At 51.4% G+C, this 18,760-nt stretch overlaps 1 protein-coding gene across 1 annotated transcript in view; it reads left to right on the top strand.

Annotated features, from left to right (window-relative positions):
* Window positions 1–18,760, top strand: part of LOC138355211 (DNA-dependent protein kinase catalytic subunit-like) — a 254,457-nt gene that overhangs the window by 188,838 nt on the left and 46,859 nt on the right. The window contains exons 13-14 of the mRNA XM_069310065.1: window positions 2,691–2,861; window positions 17,242–17,392. Coding sequence (XP_069166166.1) covers window positions 2,691–2,861; window positions 17,242–17,392 — 322 coding nt within the window. The remainder of the gene's footprint in view (window positions 1–2,690; window positions 2,862–17,241; window positions 17,393–18,760) is intronic.

Below are 18,760 nucleotides of genomic sequence, written 5' to 3' on the forward strand. Positions count from 1 at the left end.
AAATTGCTTTGACTTACGATATTTCGACTTACAATCCGTCTCTGGGAATAGAGGAACAGATTAGCATCGTAAGTCGAGGCCCCATTGTATAGTGTTTTCCAGTTGTGCCTGTGGTACCATCAATAAAAAATCTTGCTGCTAAATGCCACTTGCTTAGAGCAACTTAGCCAGACCATGAATGCTGGAACCCCCACACCTAAATGATTACGAATCTAGGCACCATTACACACACAAATCACAATTGCTTGATGCATCAAATGAACAAATCCACAAGGGCCGTGATGCGGATTTGAACCTGCGTCCGAGAGCACCCCAGATGCTGCCTTAATCGACTGAGCTACAACATGGTCAAAAGGAGTTGAAACCGAAGTTCTACTGAACTTATTGGAGCCTACAGCCTCTCCGAGGCACAAACCAGGGTTTTACACAACTCTCCCATGCACTCGGAACTTCGGTTTCAACTTTTGACCATGTCGTAGCTCAGTCGATTAAAGCAGCGTCTGGGATGCTCTCAGACGCAGGTTCGAATCCTCGTCACGGCCCTTGTGGATTTGTTCATTTGATGCATCACGCAATTGGGATTTCTGTGTGTAATGAAGTAAGAGCGAAGAGGGAGAACAGCCTATTGACATAGCTCGAGTGCATGGGGGGAGTTGTGTAAAACCCTGGTTTGTGCCTCGGAGAGGCTGCAGGATCCAGTAAGTTCAATAGAACTTCGGTTTCAACTCCTTTTGACCATGTCGTAGCTCAGTCGATTAAGGCAGCGTCTGGGATGCTCTCGGACGCAGGTTCGAATCCTCATCACGGGCCTTGTGGATTTGTTCATCTATGCATCATAATATCACTAAAAGACCTTAAATTTTCACTTCTGGCAACGAAGTTCCAAGGCACGACCCGAGATGGGCAAGGACTTAATGAGTTCAATCTCATGAGGAATTATCAGATAATATAAGATAAGTTTTTCACAGACAATCTTTAACAGGCCAGCCAGGGATGATAATCCTGAAACCATATTTTAGCACCTTTCCTGGCTCGGCGGGTCACCCGCAGCGCACCGCAAGGTAGGCTGCGTGTTGCCCCATGAGCGTACAACCACACTCCAATGTTTATACTCTTCTCAGTTTTATCACCTCAATTTGCATGCTTCGTTGTTTATTTTGGTATCAAATTGTTCGCAAAAGAATGTTCTAAAGTTATTTATGCATACAAGGTCAAATTGAACAAAAACATTACCAATACCATATGATAAAGTACATCGTCACGTGGTCACCCACAGGGATGTCGTGATGCCACGTCGGGTTTACAGAGAATGGGAAGACATTGGCGCACATTTTAAAACAATTCCCTTGATAATGAAACAATAAAAGGAGTTTTTACAAATATTTTAATTGTTGACTGCGTTGAAGTCATGTCACTACCTGTATTGTTTTAACAACTGCGAGAATGTCATCACGATGCGTAAGTGTTAAGTTGGCTGGAAAAAAAAAGGCGACTGGCAAATTTCATGCTAATAGTATAGAAACCCAACACTGTACCATAAAAGACAGTGTACACAAAACAGTTATTTAGCAAATAGAAATTGTCTTTAGAGATGCTGGTGTGAGGTACGGCAACAGGCAAAAGAGAAAGGCCAAGCAGTGTTGGACTACTGGTTGACTAACACTGCAGTCTGGTGGCATCAGGGGTAAGCAGTGAAGAAGTGTTTTGGTTATTTAGGTTAGTTTTGAGTTTAATTTGGTATTCTAAACATTTCTCAAGTGTTTGCCACTCTCTATTGACAGTTTTCCTCGAAGTGTAATCATATGCTCTCAGCTGCCCAGCTTCTGCTGAAGGAATAGGATCTTGGTCTCCTGCTCCCACTAGTTTGAGATTATCTTAGATACCTGGTGAAATGATATTGATCCTGGGGTACCAGTGCATATGCTGTGGGGAGCCACTGAGAGGGAGCACTCCAGAAATGAAATGTTAATCATGCCAGAAACTGTAAAATAACAATCTGAATTCCCCTCCTGGACGTGATCAGATATATTTAGTGTATCAGGACTGTGCAGCGTGTTTCTTGTGTACATGCCACTCACTTGACATAATTATAAGTCTTAGGGAGTAGCTAATAGAGCAACTTGTCCTCTTACAAAAAACGTCAAATTTCGATTGTATGCGTTACATGAGGGCAAAACTTGTTGTACAGTACTTGAAAATGGAAGTGGCTTGCAAAAGTAACCTACTGTCCCATTTCTTGTTTTGGGTCCTCTGGTAGGTTAAGAGAGGGCACTTTAATTTGACCATTTTCTTGATGCTGGGAAACCTTCGGAGGACAGGCTGAAAAGAGACCTTAGGATGCACATCAAACAGTGAATTAATATACACTGCATAATGCACAATGTTGTGGCATTTTAGAAGATGACCAGGTTATTCAGCTTCTTTGGGGGAGGGAAGTGTATTTTTAATATTGTCAATATTACTTTATTTACAGTAAAATATCTGCATGTATATATATACATGTGTGGTATATAATTTGCCAACAATTTACCACTGTCGGCAATATCGAACAATCGTATATACTTAGCAAGACGTAGCTCCATTCATTCATTAAATAGTGCACAGTGTAATAACTGGCATGGTTTTGAGTACTGTATATTATAATTGCATGTTTTAACACAGTTGCAAAATATTTTAATGTAATCCATCAGGATCCTACAGTGGAGACTGTTATTCACCTCCTAACAAGTTACATCAGGGAGTTGCTTCAGCGTTGTCGTCAGTACAGGGATCAACTTCTGGCATCCTGCTTGACCCTCGTCCTAAAACTGCCTCTCTGCATTGTCCGAGACATTTTCCCACAGCTGGTGGTTGCATTACAGGTTGGTGTACTTTGTGTATGTGAAATGAATTTGAGTTTTAGCACTAAACTTTTTCATTAATATAAAATGAATAGAACTAGTCTTATTACAGAGCACCACTTGGTTTCCGAACTTTAGTTATCTGAAACTTCCAGTTTCCCAATTGGGGTTGGGGAGTCATGCTGGTAGGAAGGGGTCCGCCAAGCGGCGCGCCGGCCTGTGGTGGTGGGTGGGAGATGGTCCAGTTTGCCCACTGTGACTTCACAGATTCACGGCCTATTATTCCTATTACTGTATTTTGAATTGTCATGAGGCTGGAATGTTCTTACTGTGCTTCTGTTTTACATATCTGTACAATCAAGAAACATCTGTGCACCATGTCGACTCCAAATGCATGCATTGTGTCAGTGATGGCTGACCAGTGGGTGGGGAAGCTTAGGTGGGAGGCATTATGAGAGAGGGAGGGAGAATTAGTGAGAAAGGGAGGGAGGGGGAGATAGGGAGAGATGCTAGGAGGTAGGCAGGAAGAGAGGGAAGTAGTGAGGGAAGATGGGAGAATTAGGGAGGGAGGGAAAGGCAGGCAGACAGGAAGGCAGGCTGGGAAGGAGGCAGGCTGGCAGGCAGGCTGGCAGGCAGGCTGGGAAGGAGGCAGGCTGGCAGGCAGGCTGGGAAGGAGGCAGGCTGGGAAGGAGGCAGGCTGGCAGGCAGGCTGGGAAGGAGGCAGGCTGGCAGGCAGGCTGGGAAGGAGGCAGGCTGGCAGGCAGGCAGGCTGGCAGGCAGGCAGGCAGGCAGGCAGGCAGGCAGGCAGGCAGACAGGTAGGCTGGTAGGCTGGTAGGCAGGCAGGCAGGCAGGCAGGCAGACAGGTAGGCTGGTAGGCAGGCAGGCTGGCAGGCTGGGAAGGAGGCAGACAGGCAGGCTGGCAGACTGGCAGGCAGGCAGGCAGGCTGGCAGACAGGTAGGCAGGCAGGCTGGCAGGCAGGCTGGCAGGCAGGGTGGCAGGCTGGGAAGGAGGCAGGTTGGCAGGCAGGCAGGCAGGCTGGCTGGCTGGCTGGCAGGCAGGCAGGCTGGCTGGCAGGCTGGGAAGGAGGCAGGTTGGCAGGCAGGCTGGCAGGCAGGCTGGCAGGCAGGCTGGCAGGCTGGGAAGGAGGCAGGTTGGCAGGCAGGCAGGCAGGCAGGAAGGGATGGATGGGTATTGAGGTGAGCCACGTGACCTTTGAGAGTGTGTGTATGCGGGTGGAAGTGTGTCGGTGGTGGGGGAGGGACTGGCTGGCTCGGGTAAGCCTAACCACCCTCAACCCGTTAGCCAGATTTGTTTCTTAAATGTGCATCATATATATTTTTGGTTACGGGTTTTGCTCAGTAATATTATTAGGATAATAAAAAGTTATAAAAATACTTATTTCATGAATGCTTTATTGTATTAGATGGGGAGGGCAGCAGCAGTGAGGGTATTCTCACATAGTTATATTCATCTAATTGTTGACCAGACCACACACTAGAAATTGAAGGGACGACGACATTTCGGTCCGTCCTGGACCATTCTCAAGTTGATTGCGATGAGGAGGTAGGGACAGGCAATAAATAGGCAAGAGAGAGCTGAGGAGGAAAGTCAGGTGTAGGGGATAGTAGTAATGAGAACTGCAGCAGGCCTATTGGCCCATACGAGGCAGCTCCTATTATAACCACCGAAGGAGATAGTAATAGCAAGGGATGATGATAGCAAGGGAGCGTAGGAGAAGACAATGAACAGAAAAAGGGAGAAGAGAGAAAGAAAAGGAAAGAGAAAGAAAGAAATGGAAGGGGGAAAGCTTATGTTAAGTCACGTTTGTTAGAAAGATTAGAGCATTTGAGTATATACTGTGACAGGGAAGAGTCGACAGCAACAAAGCCAGGACTCAAGTTCATGTTGGGTACATTGTTTATAAGAGCCGATTCTACAAGACGGCGTCTGTGTAGAGTAGAGGCAGGAAAGATTATTTTGGAGGAAGACCAATCAATGGGATGATTAGAATCCCTCACATGGCAGAAGAGAGCATTGTTAGTGTCTGCAGACTTAACACTTCTCTTGTGTTCTTTAAGTCTGTCATTCAGTGTACGGCCAGTTTCGCCAAAGTATTGGAGAGGACAAGATGAACAGGAAATAGAGTAGACACCAGCAGCATTAGAAGCAGGAGGAGCAGTGTGAACTAGATTGCTACGAAGTGTGTTAGTTTGTCGAAAGGCGAGTTTAATGTCAAGAGGACGAAAGGTATTGGTAAAAGTTTTGAGTTCAGATATGAAGGGAAGGCATAGTACAGTGCTACTAGTGTTGGAAGCAGGTTTAGGATGAAAGAAATTTCATTTAGCTTGAGAGTGGGCACAGTTGATGAAATCTAATTGTCATCTAATTGTCTCATCTAATTGAGACAATTACAAGATTGATAAATAATGACAAGATTAATAAATAATCTCATCTAATTGTCCTTGCAGGGTTGAGCTTTGGCTCTTTGGTCCTGTCACTCCTGAGGGAGAAGTGGATCAGGACTTCTCTAATTGGCGAGTGCAAACAAAATACTGTCGCATTCATGCTATGAACCTGTCGATTTTTTCCCTTAGATTTGTCTCTCTCCATTTTCCTCCATTTCTCATTTACAAACTTACACGATAACCGACGGGTCTCGTCCCCAAGGGTTTTGGAAACCAAGTGGTGCTCTGTTATATCCTAAGTTCTTTAGAAATTCAACTTTGATGTATAGTTAAGTATGTATCTATACTGTAGAGTTTGTCTGGCTGGTGCTCATGACTATAATTATGCTGTTGTCTTATGTGCTCCTTATCATCAATCCTTCAATATTCTTTGTATTTTGCTTCTGGTAATAACTCTAATTTTAGAGGTATTGTACCAGAAAAATATAGCTGAACCTTGATAGAATGACTTTGTGGAATTGGACCCATTATATCAAGGCTTGTGCCATTTTCAGTATGTCAACAGATTTTAATTTTAGGCATATAGCACACACGTGTACTACAGAGCACCACTTGGTTTCCGAACTTTAGTTATCCGAAACTTCCAGTTTCCCGATTGGGGTTGGGGAGTTGTTCGGGTAGGAAGGGGTCCGCCAAGCGTCACGCCGGCCTGTGGTGGTGGGTGGGAGATGGTCCAGTTTGCCCACTGTAACTTAACAGATTCTTGGCCTATTATTCCTATTATTTTGAATTGTCATAAGGCTGGAATATTCATTCTGTGCTTTTGTTTTACTTATCTGCACAGTCAAGAAACATATGTGCACCATGTCGGCTCCAAATGCACGCACTGCGTCAGTGATGGCTGACTGGTGGGTGAATGGATGGGAGAGCTTAGGTGGGAGGCAGTATGAGAGGGGAAGAATCAGTGAGAGATGGGGAGAATTAGTGAGAAAGGGAGGGAGAGATGCTAGGAGGGAGGCAGGAAGAGAGGGAAGTAGTGAGAATTAGGGAGGGAGAGAAAGGCTGGCTGGCTGGCTGGCTGGCTGGCTGGCTGGCTGGCTGGCTGGCTGGCTGGCTGGCTGGCTGGCTGGCTTGGATGGCTGGCTGGCTGGCTGGCTTGGATGGCTGGCTGGCTGGCTGGCTGGCTTGGATGGATGGCTGGCTGGCTGGCTGGCTGGCTGGCTGGCTGGCTGGCTGGCTGGCTGGCTGGCTGGCTGGCTGGCTTGGATGGCTGGCTGGCTGGCTGGCTGGCTTGGATGGCTGGCTGGCTGGCTGGCTGGCTTGGATGGCTGGCTGGCTTGGATGGGAGGCAGGCTGGATGGCAGGCAGAGTGGGAGGCAGGCAGAGAGGGAGGCAGGCTGGATGGCAAGTAGGGAGGCAGGGATAGTCATGTGGTTGAACCGTATAACCTTTAAGAAAGAGTATGGGATGTAGGGGGGGGTTGTCAGTGGTGGGGGTGGTTGGGGAGAGACCGGCTCCATTCGCATCCGAGCGGGTTTTTATATACGTACTATATAGATGTCACATCTGTGATGGGAAAAAAAAACTTTTTTTTTTTTTTTTCTGGGGGAAGCCCCTTCGGCTCCCCAGAGCTTACTAGGCTGATATGCTAATGTCAGACTTTGGCATCAGTCATGTGTATGTAGTTCTATAAGCCTACCGGGGACCACGAGCCAGAACCTGGCCCCCTCAGAAGAGGCAAGGGGAGCAATGACCCATAGAAACCCCCGTGTGGTTGGAAGCATTCTAAGTCTGCCATCGACCGGGTCAGGCACCCAGAAAGGTAAGCATACCAAAACAAACCCCTATTCTGGTGAAAATGTTGCTACCAAAAGTCGAACAAGTGAATAAAACTCCCCTAAACGAAACAAGGAAACGATCATGACATCACACGTCGTTGCACCGCTGTCTGCGCAGCTCCCACCTCAGCGGGAGGGGGAAGGGGGGCCCCAGACCCCACACGCTGGCTATCCACCCTTTAGTTCTTAGGCTGATGATAGAGGCTACGGTTGTGTGCTCTGGCTCCAGACATAGTTTCAGCACTGTCCTTTGATTATGGTGGCTGTCTTCTAGGGGTGCGAGAGCCAGGAGTTTTTCTCCGGTACTCGGGCTGCATGCCCTTAGGGTTCCCTTCCCTAGGTGTCCTGTAAGTACTGCCCTTGGGGCTTGGGGTTACATTCCACAAGTTCCTTGGGTCCTGTCTCTGCTGGCCTACTGCTCGGTTTTTTGCCCGCCCTTTGTGTACTTGGGTGTTTTGTCTCCCTTGTTTACCTTAGGGTAAGAGGCAGTTTGCACTAGTTCGAGGTGTGGGGCGCTGCGTAGCTTGTTTTCACTGAGTAGCGGCCGACTCTGTTCCTCTAGGGTACGCTGTCCTCTTGCGGGGTTTTCTATTTCTTTTTGCCTTGTGGGGGGGATCTGCCCTGCTTTTTGGCCACTTGTGCTTGACCTATTACAGTTCTTCTCTGGTAGTACCCCCTACTAGGTCCCCGTGAGTGTACACATCCCTGGGGTGCAGCTTTTAGTGAGTTTGCTTGGTAGTTTTGGGCGCCGGTTGGCAGTACCCTGCCGGGGGTTACCTGGGCGTGAGTCTCATTAAGTGCTCAGGGCCCTGGGAAACCCCTGGGGGCGTGTGGGTCCAATGGATGTGTCTCCAGGGTCCCCTCCCCCTCGCTTCGTGCGAGTTCGAGGGTTGTTCGGTCCCCTTGTCTCAGGTTGACCCTCACTGTCTTTGCCTTCGTCATGCTGCCTGTTAGGTCGGTGACACTTTCCACCCTGAGTCCGGTGAGTTCTGCTGCTTGCTAGTGACTCAATTTACCCAGTCAAGTGATGATCTTATGAGGGTACAGGCAGCGCAGGCATTGCATGCGCGTTTTAGGTTGTTGCAATACACTTAGTTGGTTGCTCACCCGGATTCCCTGCAGCTGCCCCGTTTTCCTTATAGGGACCCGGACTTGGGGGTGGGGGTCGCTTTGACCATGGTTTAGTCTCCCCCCGTCCCTTGTCCTTCCCCTCCTGTGGTTCGTTCTGGTAACCTCCCCCAGCTTCTGGCCCTGAAGCATCTGAGGGTTTCAGAGCCGGAGCAGGGTTTAGATGGTCTTGAGGCTTGGGGTGTCTCGGGAGGATGCCCCCTTCCGGTGTGGCGACAGAGGCATTTGAGTCTAGAGTCCCTGCCGAAGCCACCGGGTCTGACCAGTGGGCCCTCTTCCGTTCGGCTTACACGGACGGCTGTGCCGGCCATGTCTTTTGAGGCCGGTGCTGTGGGAGATGACTCGGCCCCGGGTCCTGCGGAGGAGGATCCCAGGACAGGGAAGGGGATGACTTGGGGGCCTTAGGCCTGACTGGACCATGCCTGGATTTTTCTGCCCTCTGACCAGGGCTTGTTGTTACAAGAAGTGGGGTTCTCTTTTTCTCCCTCCTCTGCGTACGAATTGGATTTGGTGTCTTCCCCTCCCCGGGTTCAGTTCCGTGTCCCCCCGGGTGCGTCAGTTCTGTGTCCCCCCCGGGTGCGTCAGTTCTGTCCTTCCGGAGGTTTTTGGCTTCTCGCATCCAATCTTCTACGGTGCGGGCAGCCCTTGCGACTTACCTCCTGCGTGACCCGGATTATGCCTCAGTGATGGATCCATCATCGTTCAGGTTTGGGAATTCGTTCCCTTTCTGGGTCCGTTACGAGGTTCCGGAGTCATCCTGGCTGGCGGACTGCCCTGTCCTGCCCTGTCCTTGCGTTGGAGGCGTGGCAGTCATTCTGCCATACCCTCATGCTTTAGTGGCATGAGGCTGCGACAGTGGTTCAGGTTTTCCTAGGGGGCAACCTGGAGCACCTCATTGAGTGCTTGTTTGCCCCTGCCCTTCCCCGGGATGTGGGCGTGATGCAGCTCCATGTGCAGGTTCCCTCCCTCTCTACTGCGCAGGTTGCTGAGGACATGGGCACACGTGGCCTTTTGGCTTCGGCCTTGCATTTCTTTTCCCTCCTGGAGCTGTCTTCGGACTGGCTTGAGGAGGATGTAGGGGCACTCAGGGCCGTCCCTGGGTCCGGTAACTTGGGCTCGGCAACCCACTCGTCGGCTGCCTTGCTGAAGCTGTTTGCGGCAATCCTGCGGGATGCGGTCTCCCTGTTCTATGCTTCCCGACTTGCATGTTGGCAGGCAGTGCTTGCCTTCTCCCTGGAATCGGCCTGGACCCTGGCTCTTAGGATGTCTGACCCTTTTTGTCCTCTATTTTTTGAAGATTCTGCCATGGCGCAGTATATTTAGGCTGCTTTGGCTACTTGTCGGACTATGTCTGACTTGTTGGTTCTCTGGGGGTCCCAGGCGGCTTCCCTGAAGGATCGTGCCAGGGTTCATGGTTCCTCTCGTCGTTGTAGGCCACGGGTGCCCGGTTCGGGTTCTGCACCGCCTTCGTTCCTGCCTTTGTCTGGTCGGCGCGGTGGTCGAGTTGTGCGAGGTTCTGGGTCTCGTAAGGGGTGCTAGCCCTTTCGCGGTTTGCCCCATTGACGGGGCGATGGGGGGGGGAGGCTTGCGCTGTTCGCTCACGCTTGGCCCCACGATTTGTGGGCATTTTGGGTCATTTCTTTCGGCCTGTGGTGGCATTGGGTGACTCCTCCTCTTTCGGGGGGTCTGGAGCTGACGGGGCAGGTCTCTTTCCCTGCGGTCTGTCGAGTCATCTGGAGTGGGTTCGCTTGGGCGTGGTCGAAACGACGACGTCCCTCAGATGGGTTTCCCGTCTGTTCCCGGTACCGAAACTGGACTGTGCGGACCTGCGTTCATTCTGGACTCGTCCCGTCTGAACCCCTGGGTTCATTGCCCCTCCTTTTGGATGACTACACTATCCCAGGTTCGACTCCTGTTGGAGCCGGGTGCTTGGATGGTGTCTCTGGACCTCTGGGATGCTTATTGGCACGACCCTATTCATCCGGGGTTCAGGGACTGCCTCGCGTTTGTTGTGGGGCGTCAAGGTTACCGCGTTCGTTGTTTCCCGTTTGGGTTGAACCTGGCACCTCGTGTGTTCACACGCCTAATATGGGTCGTTGTGGCCCGTCTGCGTCTTTTAGGCGTTCGGGTGTTGGCCTACTTCGACGACTGGCTGGTTTGGGCTCCCAGCTGGTCCAGTTGTCTGCTAGCCAGGGATTAGGTTCTTTCTCAGCTCGCCGGGTTTGGGTTTTTGGTGAACTGGAGGAAGTCTCGTTTGGTTATCTCCCAGGTTTGGGCATGGCTGGGCCTTGTGTAGGACTCTCGGACCGCTTCCTTGGCTCTCCCTCCGGAGTCTCTCCTGCATCTGCGGTTCCGCTTGCGTCTGTTTCTGGAGGGCTCCTGGATCACCCGGTGGTTGCGTTGAGGGTCTGTGCGGGAGCCTGAACTTCGCGATGAAATTCTACCCACTGTGTCGGGTTTGGCTTCATCGGCGGTTCTGGTTCCTTTGGGGACGTCCCTTCCGCCTCTCTCGCAATCACTGGGGTCAGACCCCGGGGGCTTTGCGTCGGTGAAGCCCCAAGGGCAGTACTTACCGGGCACTTAGGGAAGGGAACCCTAGGCACATGCAGCATGAGTGCTGAAGAAATACTTCTGGCTCACGTACCACCGAAAAGACAGCCACCACAACCAAGGCACAGAGCTGAACCATGTCTGGAGCCAGAGCAAATGACCTCTGGCTATAGCATTAGCCTCAGAACTGAGGTGTGGATTGCTGGTGTGTGGGTCTGGGGCTCCCCTCTTTCCTTCCAGGGGAGGGTGGGGGTGGGGGTTGATTTGCGCAGACAGCGGCGCTGGGACATGTAACGTCATGCTCATTTGCTCGTTTCTGTTTGGGAAGTTCTGTCCACTAGTTCGGCTTTTGGTAGCAATTTCTGGGGGGGGGGAGCCCCGTCAGCTCCCCGGAGCTTTACCGGCTGATATGCTAATGTCAGACTTTGGCATCAGTCATGTGTATGGAGTTCTAGGGCCTACCGGAGACCACGGCCAGAACCTGGCCCCCTCAGAGAGGCAAGGGAAGCAATGGCCTATAGAAACCCCCGTGTGGTTGGAAGCATTCTATGTCAGCCATCGACCGGGTCAAGCATCCAGAAAGGTAAGCATTCCAAAACAAACCCCTATTCTGGTGAAAATTGCTACCTAAAGCCGAACTAGTGGATAGAACTCTTCAACAGAAAACAAGGAAACTAGTATGACGTCATACGTCACCGCGCCGCTGTCTGCGCAGCTCCCCCCTCCCCGGGAGGGGGAAGGGGGAGCCCCAGACCTCCCACGCCGGCTATCCACCCATCAGTTCTTCGGCTGATGCTGTAGGCAACGGTTATGTGCTCCGGCTCCAGTGGTTGTTTCAGCACTGTACCTAGAGTGTGGTGTCTGTTTTCTAGGTGGTGCGTGAGCCGGGAGTGATTCTCCAGTACTCGGGCTGCATGCGCCTAGGGTTCCCTTCCCTAGGTGCCCTGTAAGTACTGCCCTTGGGGCTTGGGGCCACTTTCCACAAGTTCCTTGGGTCCTGCCCCTGCTTGGCCATTTACTGCTTGGTTTTCGGCCGCTCTTTGTGTGCTCGGGTGTTCTGTCTCCCTTGTTCGCCTTAGAGTAAGGGGCAGTTTTTGCACTGGTGGGGCTCAGGGTACTGTGCAGCTTGTCTTTACGAATCATAGCAGCCGGCTCTGTTCCGCTTGGGTACGCTGTCCTCTTGCGGGGTTTTCTTTTTCTTTTTGTTTATCTACCTGGTGGGGGGGGGTCTGCCTTCGTTCTTGCCCCTTGTGTCCCTTGTGTTCTGAGTATTTTCTGGTGGTACCCCCTGCTAGGTCCCCGTGAGTGTACACGTCCCGGGGGTTCAGCTCTTAGAAAGTTGTTTGGTAGCTTTGGGTGCCAGTTAGCAGTACCCTGCCTGGGATTACCTGAGCGCGAGTCCTCTTATAGTAAACGCTCGGGACCCTGGGAAACCCCTGGGGGCGCGCGGGTCCGGTGGATGTGACCCCAGAGTTTCCCCCTCGCTTCCAGCGAGTTTGAGGGTTGCTCTCACCCTTTGTCTCTGGGTGACTCTCTGTTTTGCCTCCGTCGGCTGCCTGTGGGGTCGGTGACACCTTCGACCCGGAGTCCTGCGAGTTTGGTTGCTCGTTGTGGCTTGGTTACCCAGTTGTGCTAACGAAGCGGGTGCGGGCAGCAGGGGCGTTGCACTTGAGCCTTGGTGGTGGCAACGTTCTCGTGGTTTCCTCCCCGGGAGCCCCGGGGCTGCCCCGTTGTAGTTCGTTTTGGGACTTGGGGGTGTAGGTTGCTTTGGTTCCATCTACGCCCCCTTGTCTTTCCCCTGGATCACCCTTCCTGCCTGCATCCGGTTCCTTACCGTCTGTAGGTTCGGGGCGGGGTTTTTGGTGGTGTTGAGACTCAGGCAGTCTCGGGGAATTCCCCTTCCGGGGTAGTGACGGGGGCATTTGAGCCTGTTCCTCCAGCCGTGTTGTATGAGTCTGCCAGTGGGCTCCCTTCCTTAGTGTTTTCACGGCTGCCCCGGTTTTCTGGTACGGCCCGGGCCTTGGGGGAACGGCTCGGCCCCGGGGCCTGTCGTGTAGGTTCCCGGGGCTAGGGAGGGGCTGACTTGGGGGGCCTTGGCCCCATTGGACCCCGTGGGGGTTTTTATCCCCCTCTAGGCGGGGCTTGTGGTTACGCGGAGTGGGATCTTTCCTCCCCACTCGCCGTACGTGCTGTTGGGCGTTGGCCCCTCCCCGGGCTCGGTTCCTTGGCCTTTGAGTCGGTTGGTTCCTTCCTGTGGGTGGATGTTTCCTCCCACCCCTTTTTGGGACGGTGTTTTCATCATGTTTCCTCGTTCGATGGGGTTCTGCGTGACTTCTGATCTCGGGTGCGCCTGCGCCTTCGTGTGCCTTCGGGACTATTGTTGGCTTCTGTGTTCTCGAGGGTACGGGAAGGTTTTCGCTACTTCCCGCATTATTGGAACGTCTGTCGGCTCCTCTTCCTTGTCGCCCTGTTGGGCTACTTGTCGCCCTGTGGGGCTGCTTGTCGCCCTGTGGGGCTGCTTGTCGCCCTGTTGGGCTGCTTGTCGCCCTGTTGGGCTGCTTGTCGCCCTGTTGGGCTGCTTGTCGCCCTGTTGGGCTGCTTGTCGCCCGGTTGGGCTGCTTGTCGCCCGGTTGGGCTGCTTGTCGCCCGGTTGGGCTGCTTGTCGCCCTGTTGGGCTGCTTGTCGCCCTGTTGGGCTGCTTGTCGCCCGGTTGGGCTGCTTGTCGCCCGGTTGGGCTGCTTGTCGCCCGGTTGGGCTTCTTTTTTGGCTCTTTGCTTCTTTGGCCGGTTTTATTGCTCCTGCTTCCTCTTTTGGCTACTTTTCTCGTGCAGTAGTCCTGGCTGGCGCCTTCCCACAGAGAGGGTGTGCGGTTCGGCCAGCGTGTTATGCGCATGCGGCGTGGAGTTTTTTTTGGTCTGGGCGGTGTTTCAGTGCTGGTGTTTTGCGCCCTTTTTGCTACAGTGCTTCGCCTCTCGTTCTTCTCCCTGGCTGCGGTATGTGCCCCTTCGCGCCGGGGGTGTCATGGTTCCCAGTTGTGGGGAGGACACCGCAGTTTTCCCTGTGTCATGGGTGGGGACCGCCTCCTTCGCCTCTCCCTGCTCTCCTGCAGGTCCGGCAGGGTCCGGCTCTGGCGTCTTCACCTGGCGGTGCTCCCTGGTTCTTCTGGGCACGGTTGAGTCGTGTCAAGTTCGTGCCACCGTTCGCCAGGTGAGTTTCTGCGGTCTGGCGTCTTTTGGCTGGGCGCTGGATGCGGAGTTGTTTATATACCTGTCTTTATTCAGGTATCTTTTTGTACGACTGAGACCGTTCGCACACCAGTGACTGTCCCTTTTTCAACCCTTCCTGTCCCCCTCATGTGCATGTCCAACCCATGCTGGAGTCATTCAGGGGACCCTCCTTTTTTAATGTTGTGAGGTGTGGGGGTTGTAGGGTTGGTTCTGTACTCACCTGGTAAGGCTCCTGGCTGTGCTTGCAGGGTTTGAGCTCTGGCTCTTGGGTCCAGCCTATCTGGTAGAACTTGCGGGATAGTACCAGTGTAGTGCAGTGGTGCTATTGGCACATTTGGGGAACACTGTATTACCATCAGAGGTCTGTGCTTGTTACACGACCTACTTGCAAGCATAAGCCTTCTTGCTGGTTCGTCCGTGGACTTCCTGGGCGCACTAGCCTGTTTTCGTATGGCAGTTCCGGCCCGTCTTGGTTGTGGGGGTATGTGGGCCGGTGGACTGCTCGTAGCAGCTGCCTGGTGGGCCACCGTCTGGCCGGTCTAGCCTGTCCTTGGGCCGGGCTTGAGGTGTGAAAGAGCTCCCAGTACCTCATCCAGCAGGTATCGAGCGGGGTTTTCTCCGCCGTCGGTCGCCTGGTGCAGGTTTCTGGGCCTGCGGGGTTTTGTCGTGTCTCCGTTGGCCCTGTCTGGGGTCTGCCTGCTCCGTTCTCTGCCTTTGCAGAAGGAAGTTGCTATTTACATGTTGCATGTTGCAGTGGTGCCTGTTACTGCTGCTGCACGTGTGCATTGGTACTGTGTTTCACGGTGGCGTGTCCTTGTTCCTGTGTCCGGTTGTGGAGTGGCACTTTGCTGCCGTTTTGTGCCTGGGGATTGTGTGGGGGTTTTTCTGTCCCTGCCTGATTGTCCACCCCTGGTTGTTATCCTGGGGTTTTTGTGCTTCTGCTCTTTCTTCCTGCCTCCTCTGCAGCAGGGGTGTTCTGCGTGTGTTCTTAGGCGTTTGTCAGCCTGTGTCCTGTGATGTGCTTCCTTGTCTCGGTCTATTGCAGTTGTTCATACCCCTTGGTTCGGGTACTGTTCTGGTGGCGACCCTTCCGCCTTCTTTGGTTTCCTAGCTTGCCCTGCTGGTTGTATTTTTTTTTGGGGGTCTTGCGATGTCTCACGTCGGACCCGTCGTTTCTGAACTCCTGGCGGGCTTGCATGCTTTGGGGAGTTTTTCTGTTCGGCAGACGTTCCATCTCCTTGTGCTGCCTGGGTTTCGGTGGTCGCGCCCGAGATCTTCCCGTGGCTCCGCCTTTTCCTGGGCTCGAAGGGGCCTTGTCGTGGCTGCTTATGTTCTGCCTCGCTGTCTCGCCTCTGGTTGGTGGTCGGGTTTTTTCGTGGTAGGTGTCCCACCTGCGTGCTTCTCTTGGCGGCAGTATGGGGTATTTTGGCGGTCCTTCCTTTTCCTGTCCCTTCTTAGGTGGTTACTCTTGTTAGCTTGGTTTACTCCCGGCTTGGTTTTCTGGTGGGGGTTGGGGGCCGTCGTCTTACCACATACTGTCGCCTCTTTTCGTGCGGCGCTGGCGGAGCCGCTTCAGCTTGGTTTCGGTCTTGGTGTTGCTTCTGCACCGTTAGTCAGCTGTCTTGTGCGTCGTTTCACCTCCGGCCTGTTCGTGCACCGCTTGCACCATCCTGGTCTCTGGCCAGCGTGCTCTGTTTTTTCCTCGGTTGGTAGTGCCCCTTCGGTTCCGGTGTGTTTTTTCGTCGGCTCTTTCCTTTTGGCCTTTGCCTCTGGGGGTTGAGTCGCTGACTTTTCTTGCTCCTTCGGTTTTAGCATTTTGATTGTTCGGTGGCAGCAGTCTCCATCTTTTCTGGCGCGGGGTGGGGCTGCTGCGTTCTGGAGGGGTCCAGGGTTTGTTGGTGCTTGGTTCGTCGGGCCGGGGGTGTGTCATTTTTTGTGTTCAGTGGCGGCCCTCCGCTGTTGTTTGCGTGCCACGGTGTTTGGGTCCGGAGCGCGTTTTGCGTTGATCCGGTTCTGTTCTTGCCGGTTCGTGGGTGATACTGTCCCGGGTGGTCAGCCGTGTTCTTGCGGCTAAGCTGCCTATGTTCTTCCTTCATGCCTGTGTTCTTCCCTCATGCCTGTGGCGTTCGTGGTTTCGCTGCTCTCGCTGCCGTCTGGGCGACGTGGCCTTGCGGTCTTTCGGGCATGGATTTTTGGTGTTCGTGCAGGGGCCTTGCTGCTCGTTGTTCTCGTGTTGTTCCCGGGACTTTTCAGGGCTGTGGCACCTTGGGTTGGCGTTTGCTGCCGGTTGTCTCGCCTCCTTGGGGGGTGCGTGGTGTCCGCCTCCCGGTTCTTTCCCTTTGACCTTCCTCTGTGGGTAGTTAGCTCCGGGGAGCCGATGGGGCTCCCCCCAGAAAACCAGCGTTGAATGTAATGAAACGCCATTTTCTGGGTGAAACCCGGAGGCTCCCCGGCAACCCTCCCTCCCTCCGGTCGGCGGTTTTTCGTGTGTTTTGACATCCAGCCTCAGAACTGATGGGTGGATAGCCGGCGTGGGAGGTCTGGGGCTCCCCCTTCCCCCTCCCGGGAGGGGGAAGCTGCGCAGACAGCGGTGCGGTGACGTATGACGTCATATTAGTTTCCTTGTTTTCTGTTGAAGAGTTCTATCCAATAGTTCGGCTTTAGGTAGTAATTTTCACCAGAATAGGGGTTTGTTTTGGAATGCTTACCTTTCTGGATGCCTGACCCGGTCGATGGCAGACATAGAATGCTTCCAACCACACGGGGATTTCTATAGGCCGTTGCTCCCCTTGCCTCTCTGAGGGGGCCAGGTTCTGGCCGTGGTCCCCGGTAGGCCCTAGAACTCCATACACATGACTGATGCCAAAGTCTGACATTAGCATATCAGCCGGTAAAGTTCCGGGGAGCCTCCGGGTCTCACCCAGAAAATGGTGTTTCATTACATTCAACGCTGGTTTTTTACCAGAATAAGTTTTTTTTGGGGGGCGCTTATCATTCTGGGTGCCTGACCCAGTCGATGGCAGACATAGAATGCTTCCAACCACACGGGGGTTTCTATAGGCCATTGCTCCCCATGCCTCTCTGAGGGGGGCCAGGTTCTGGCTCGTGATCCCTGGTAGGCCCAAAGAACTCAATACACATGACTGATGCTAAAGTTTAATTTTAGCAATATCAGCCTGGATAGTTCCAGTGAGCCTCCGGGTCTCACTCGGAAACTGCCGTTTCATTACATTCAACACTGGTTTTTTCAGATGGCTTTACAGCTCGGTGTTAGTTACTTACCACTGGCTGATGTGTGTGTGTCGGCTCTGCAAGTGTGGACTGAGAAGTTACCTCGTGATTTGCTGCATCAACACATGCCATTTGTGATGCCTCTCCTCCTGCCATACCTTCGTTCTCAAGGTACTCCAAAAAATTTTATTCACTAAATTTTCTAATTTGTTGTGATTTTGCTTTAAATACTTAAAGTACTGGGACTGAATAGAACCTGGTTTTTGTTGCCTGCTAGGGGTCCCAGACAGCAAATTTTATTTGACAGTGTAAGTTTCAGTTCGTTAAGGTTAAGATTAAGCCAGCCAAAAGGCACGGGCATGAATAGCCCGTAAGTGGTGGCCATTTTGAGCCATTACCAGTATCAAGAGCTGATACTGGAGATCTGTGGAGGTGCGAATGCACCCTGCGTGATGGGAGATGTCTTCTGTCAAGTTTCATTATTTGCTACTACCTTTTGCTTGGCTGCATTATAGGAAATTAATACCTGCATTAACTAGCAAATATCCTTAAGAATGTGCCAGGTATTTCATGGACTGTCTGGAGTACTCTTAGTGAATTTCCACAAAATTGCTTGTCATTTAGTTAGAACTTGTCAGTGAATTATTGCTTAGGACTAATTCTAGTCCAGTAAAAATATCCATGGCTTTGCACAGTGTTTTTCACAAGTGGTACCATGCACTGCAGTCATGCGCTCTCTCACACTGGCATTTATGCACAAAATATTTATTAGAAATCAAAACTAAGACAATCCCAAATGATTCTATCTTTTACTTCATGATGAAATACCTTGGATAAGTTGATTTGTTGGAATATTATCATTAAGTATGTAATAATAAGCTGATACTAATTCTCCAGTAATGTAGAAGGACCACTGTCAAATACCAATATGCAATTTTTATTTATATATATGTTTGTATACTGTATATTTATGTAATGTATATAGTAGTAGGCATCCATCAGTCTCAGGAGACTGACGTATGCATATATATATATATGTCGTACCTAATAGCCAGAACGCACTTCTCAGCCTACTATTCAAGGCCCGATTTGCCTAATAAGCCAAGTTTTCATGAATTAATGTTTTTTCGTCTACCTAACCTACCTAACCTAACCAAACCTAGCTTTTTTTGGCTACCTAACCTAACCTTACCTATAAATATAGGTTAGGTTAGGTTAGGTAGGGTTGGTTAGGTTCGGTCATATATCTACGTTAATTTTAACTCCAATAAAAAAAAATTGACCTCATACATAGAGAAAAGGGTTGCTTTATCATTTCATAAGAAAAAAATTATAGTAAATATATTAATTCAGGAAAACTTGGCTTATTAGGCAAATCGGGCCTTGAATAGTAGGCTGAGAAGTGAGTTCTGGCTACTAGGTACGACATATATATATATATATATATATATATATATATATATATATATATATATATATATATATATATATATATATATATATATATATATATATATATATATATATATATATATATAT

Source organism: Procambarus clarkii, chromosome 66 (assembly GCF_040958095.1).
Source record: "Procambarus clarkii isolate CNS0578487 chromosome 66, FALCON_Pclarkii_2.0, whole genome shotgun sequence".
NCBI lineage: Eukaryota > Metazoa > Arthropoda > Malacostraca > Decapoda > Cambaridae > Procambarus > Procambarus clarkii.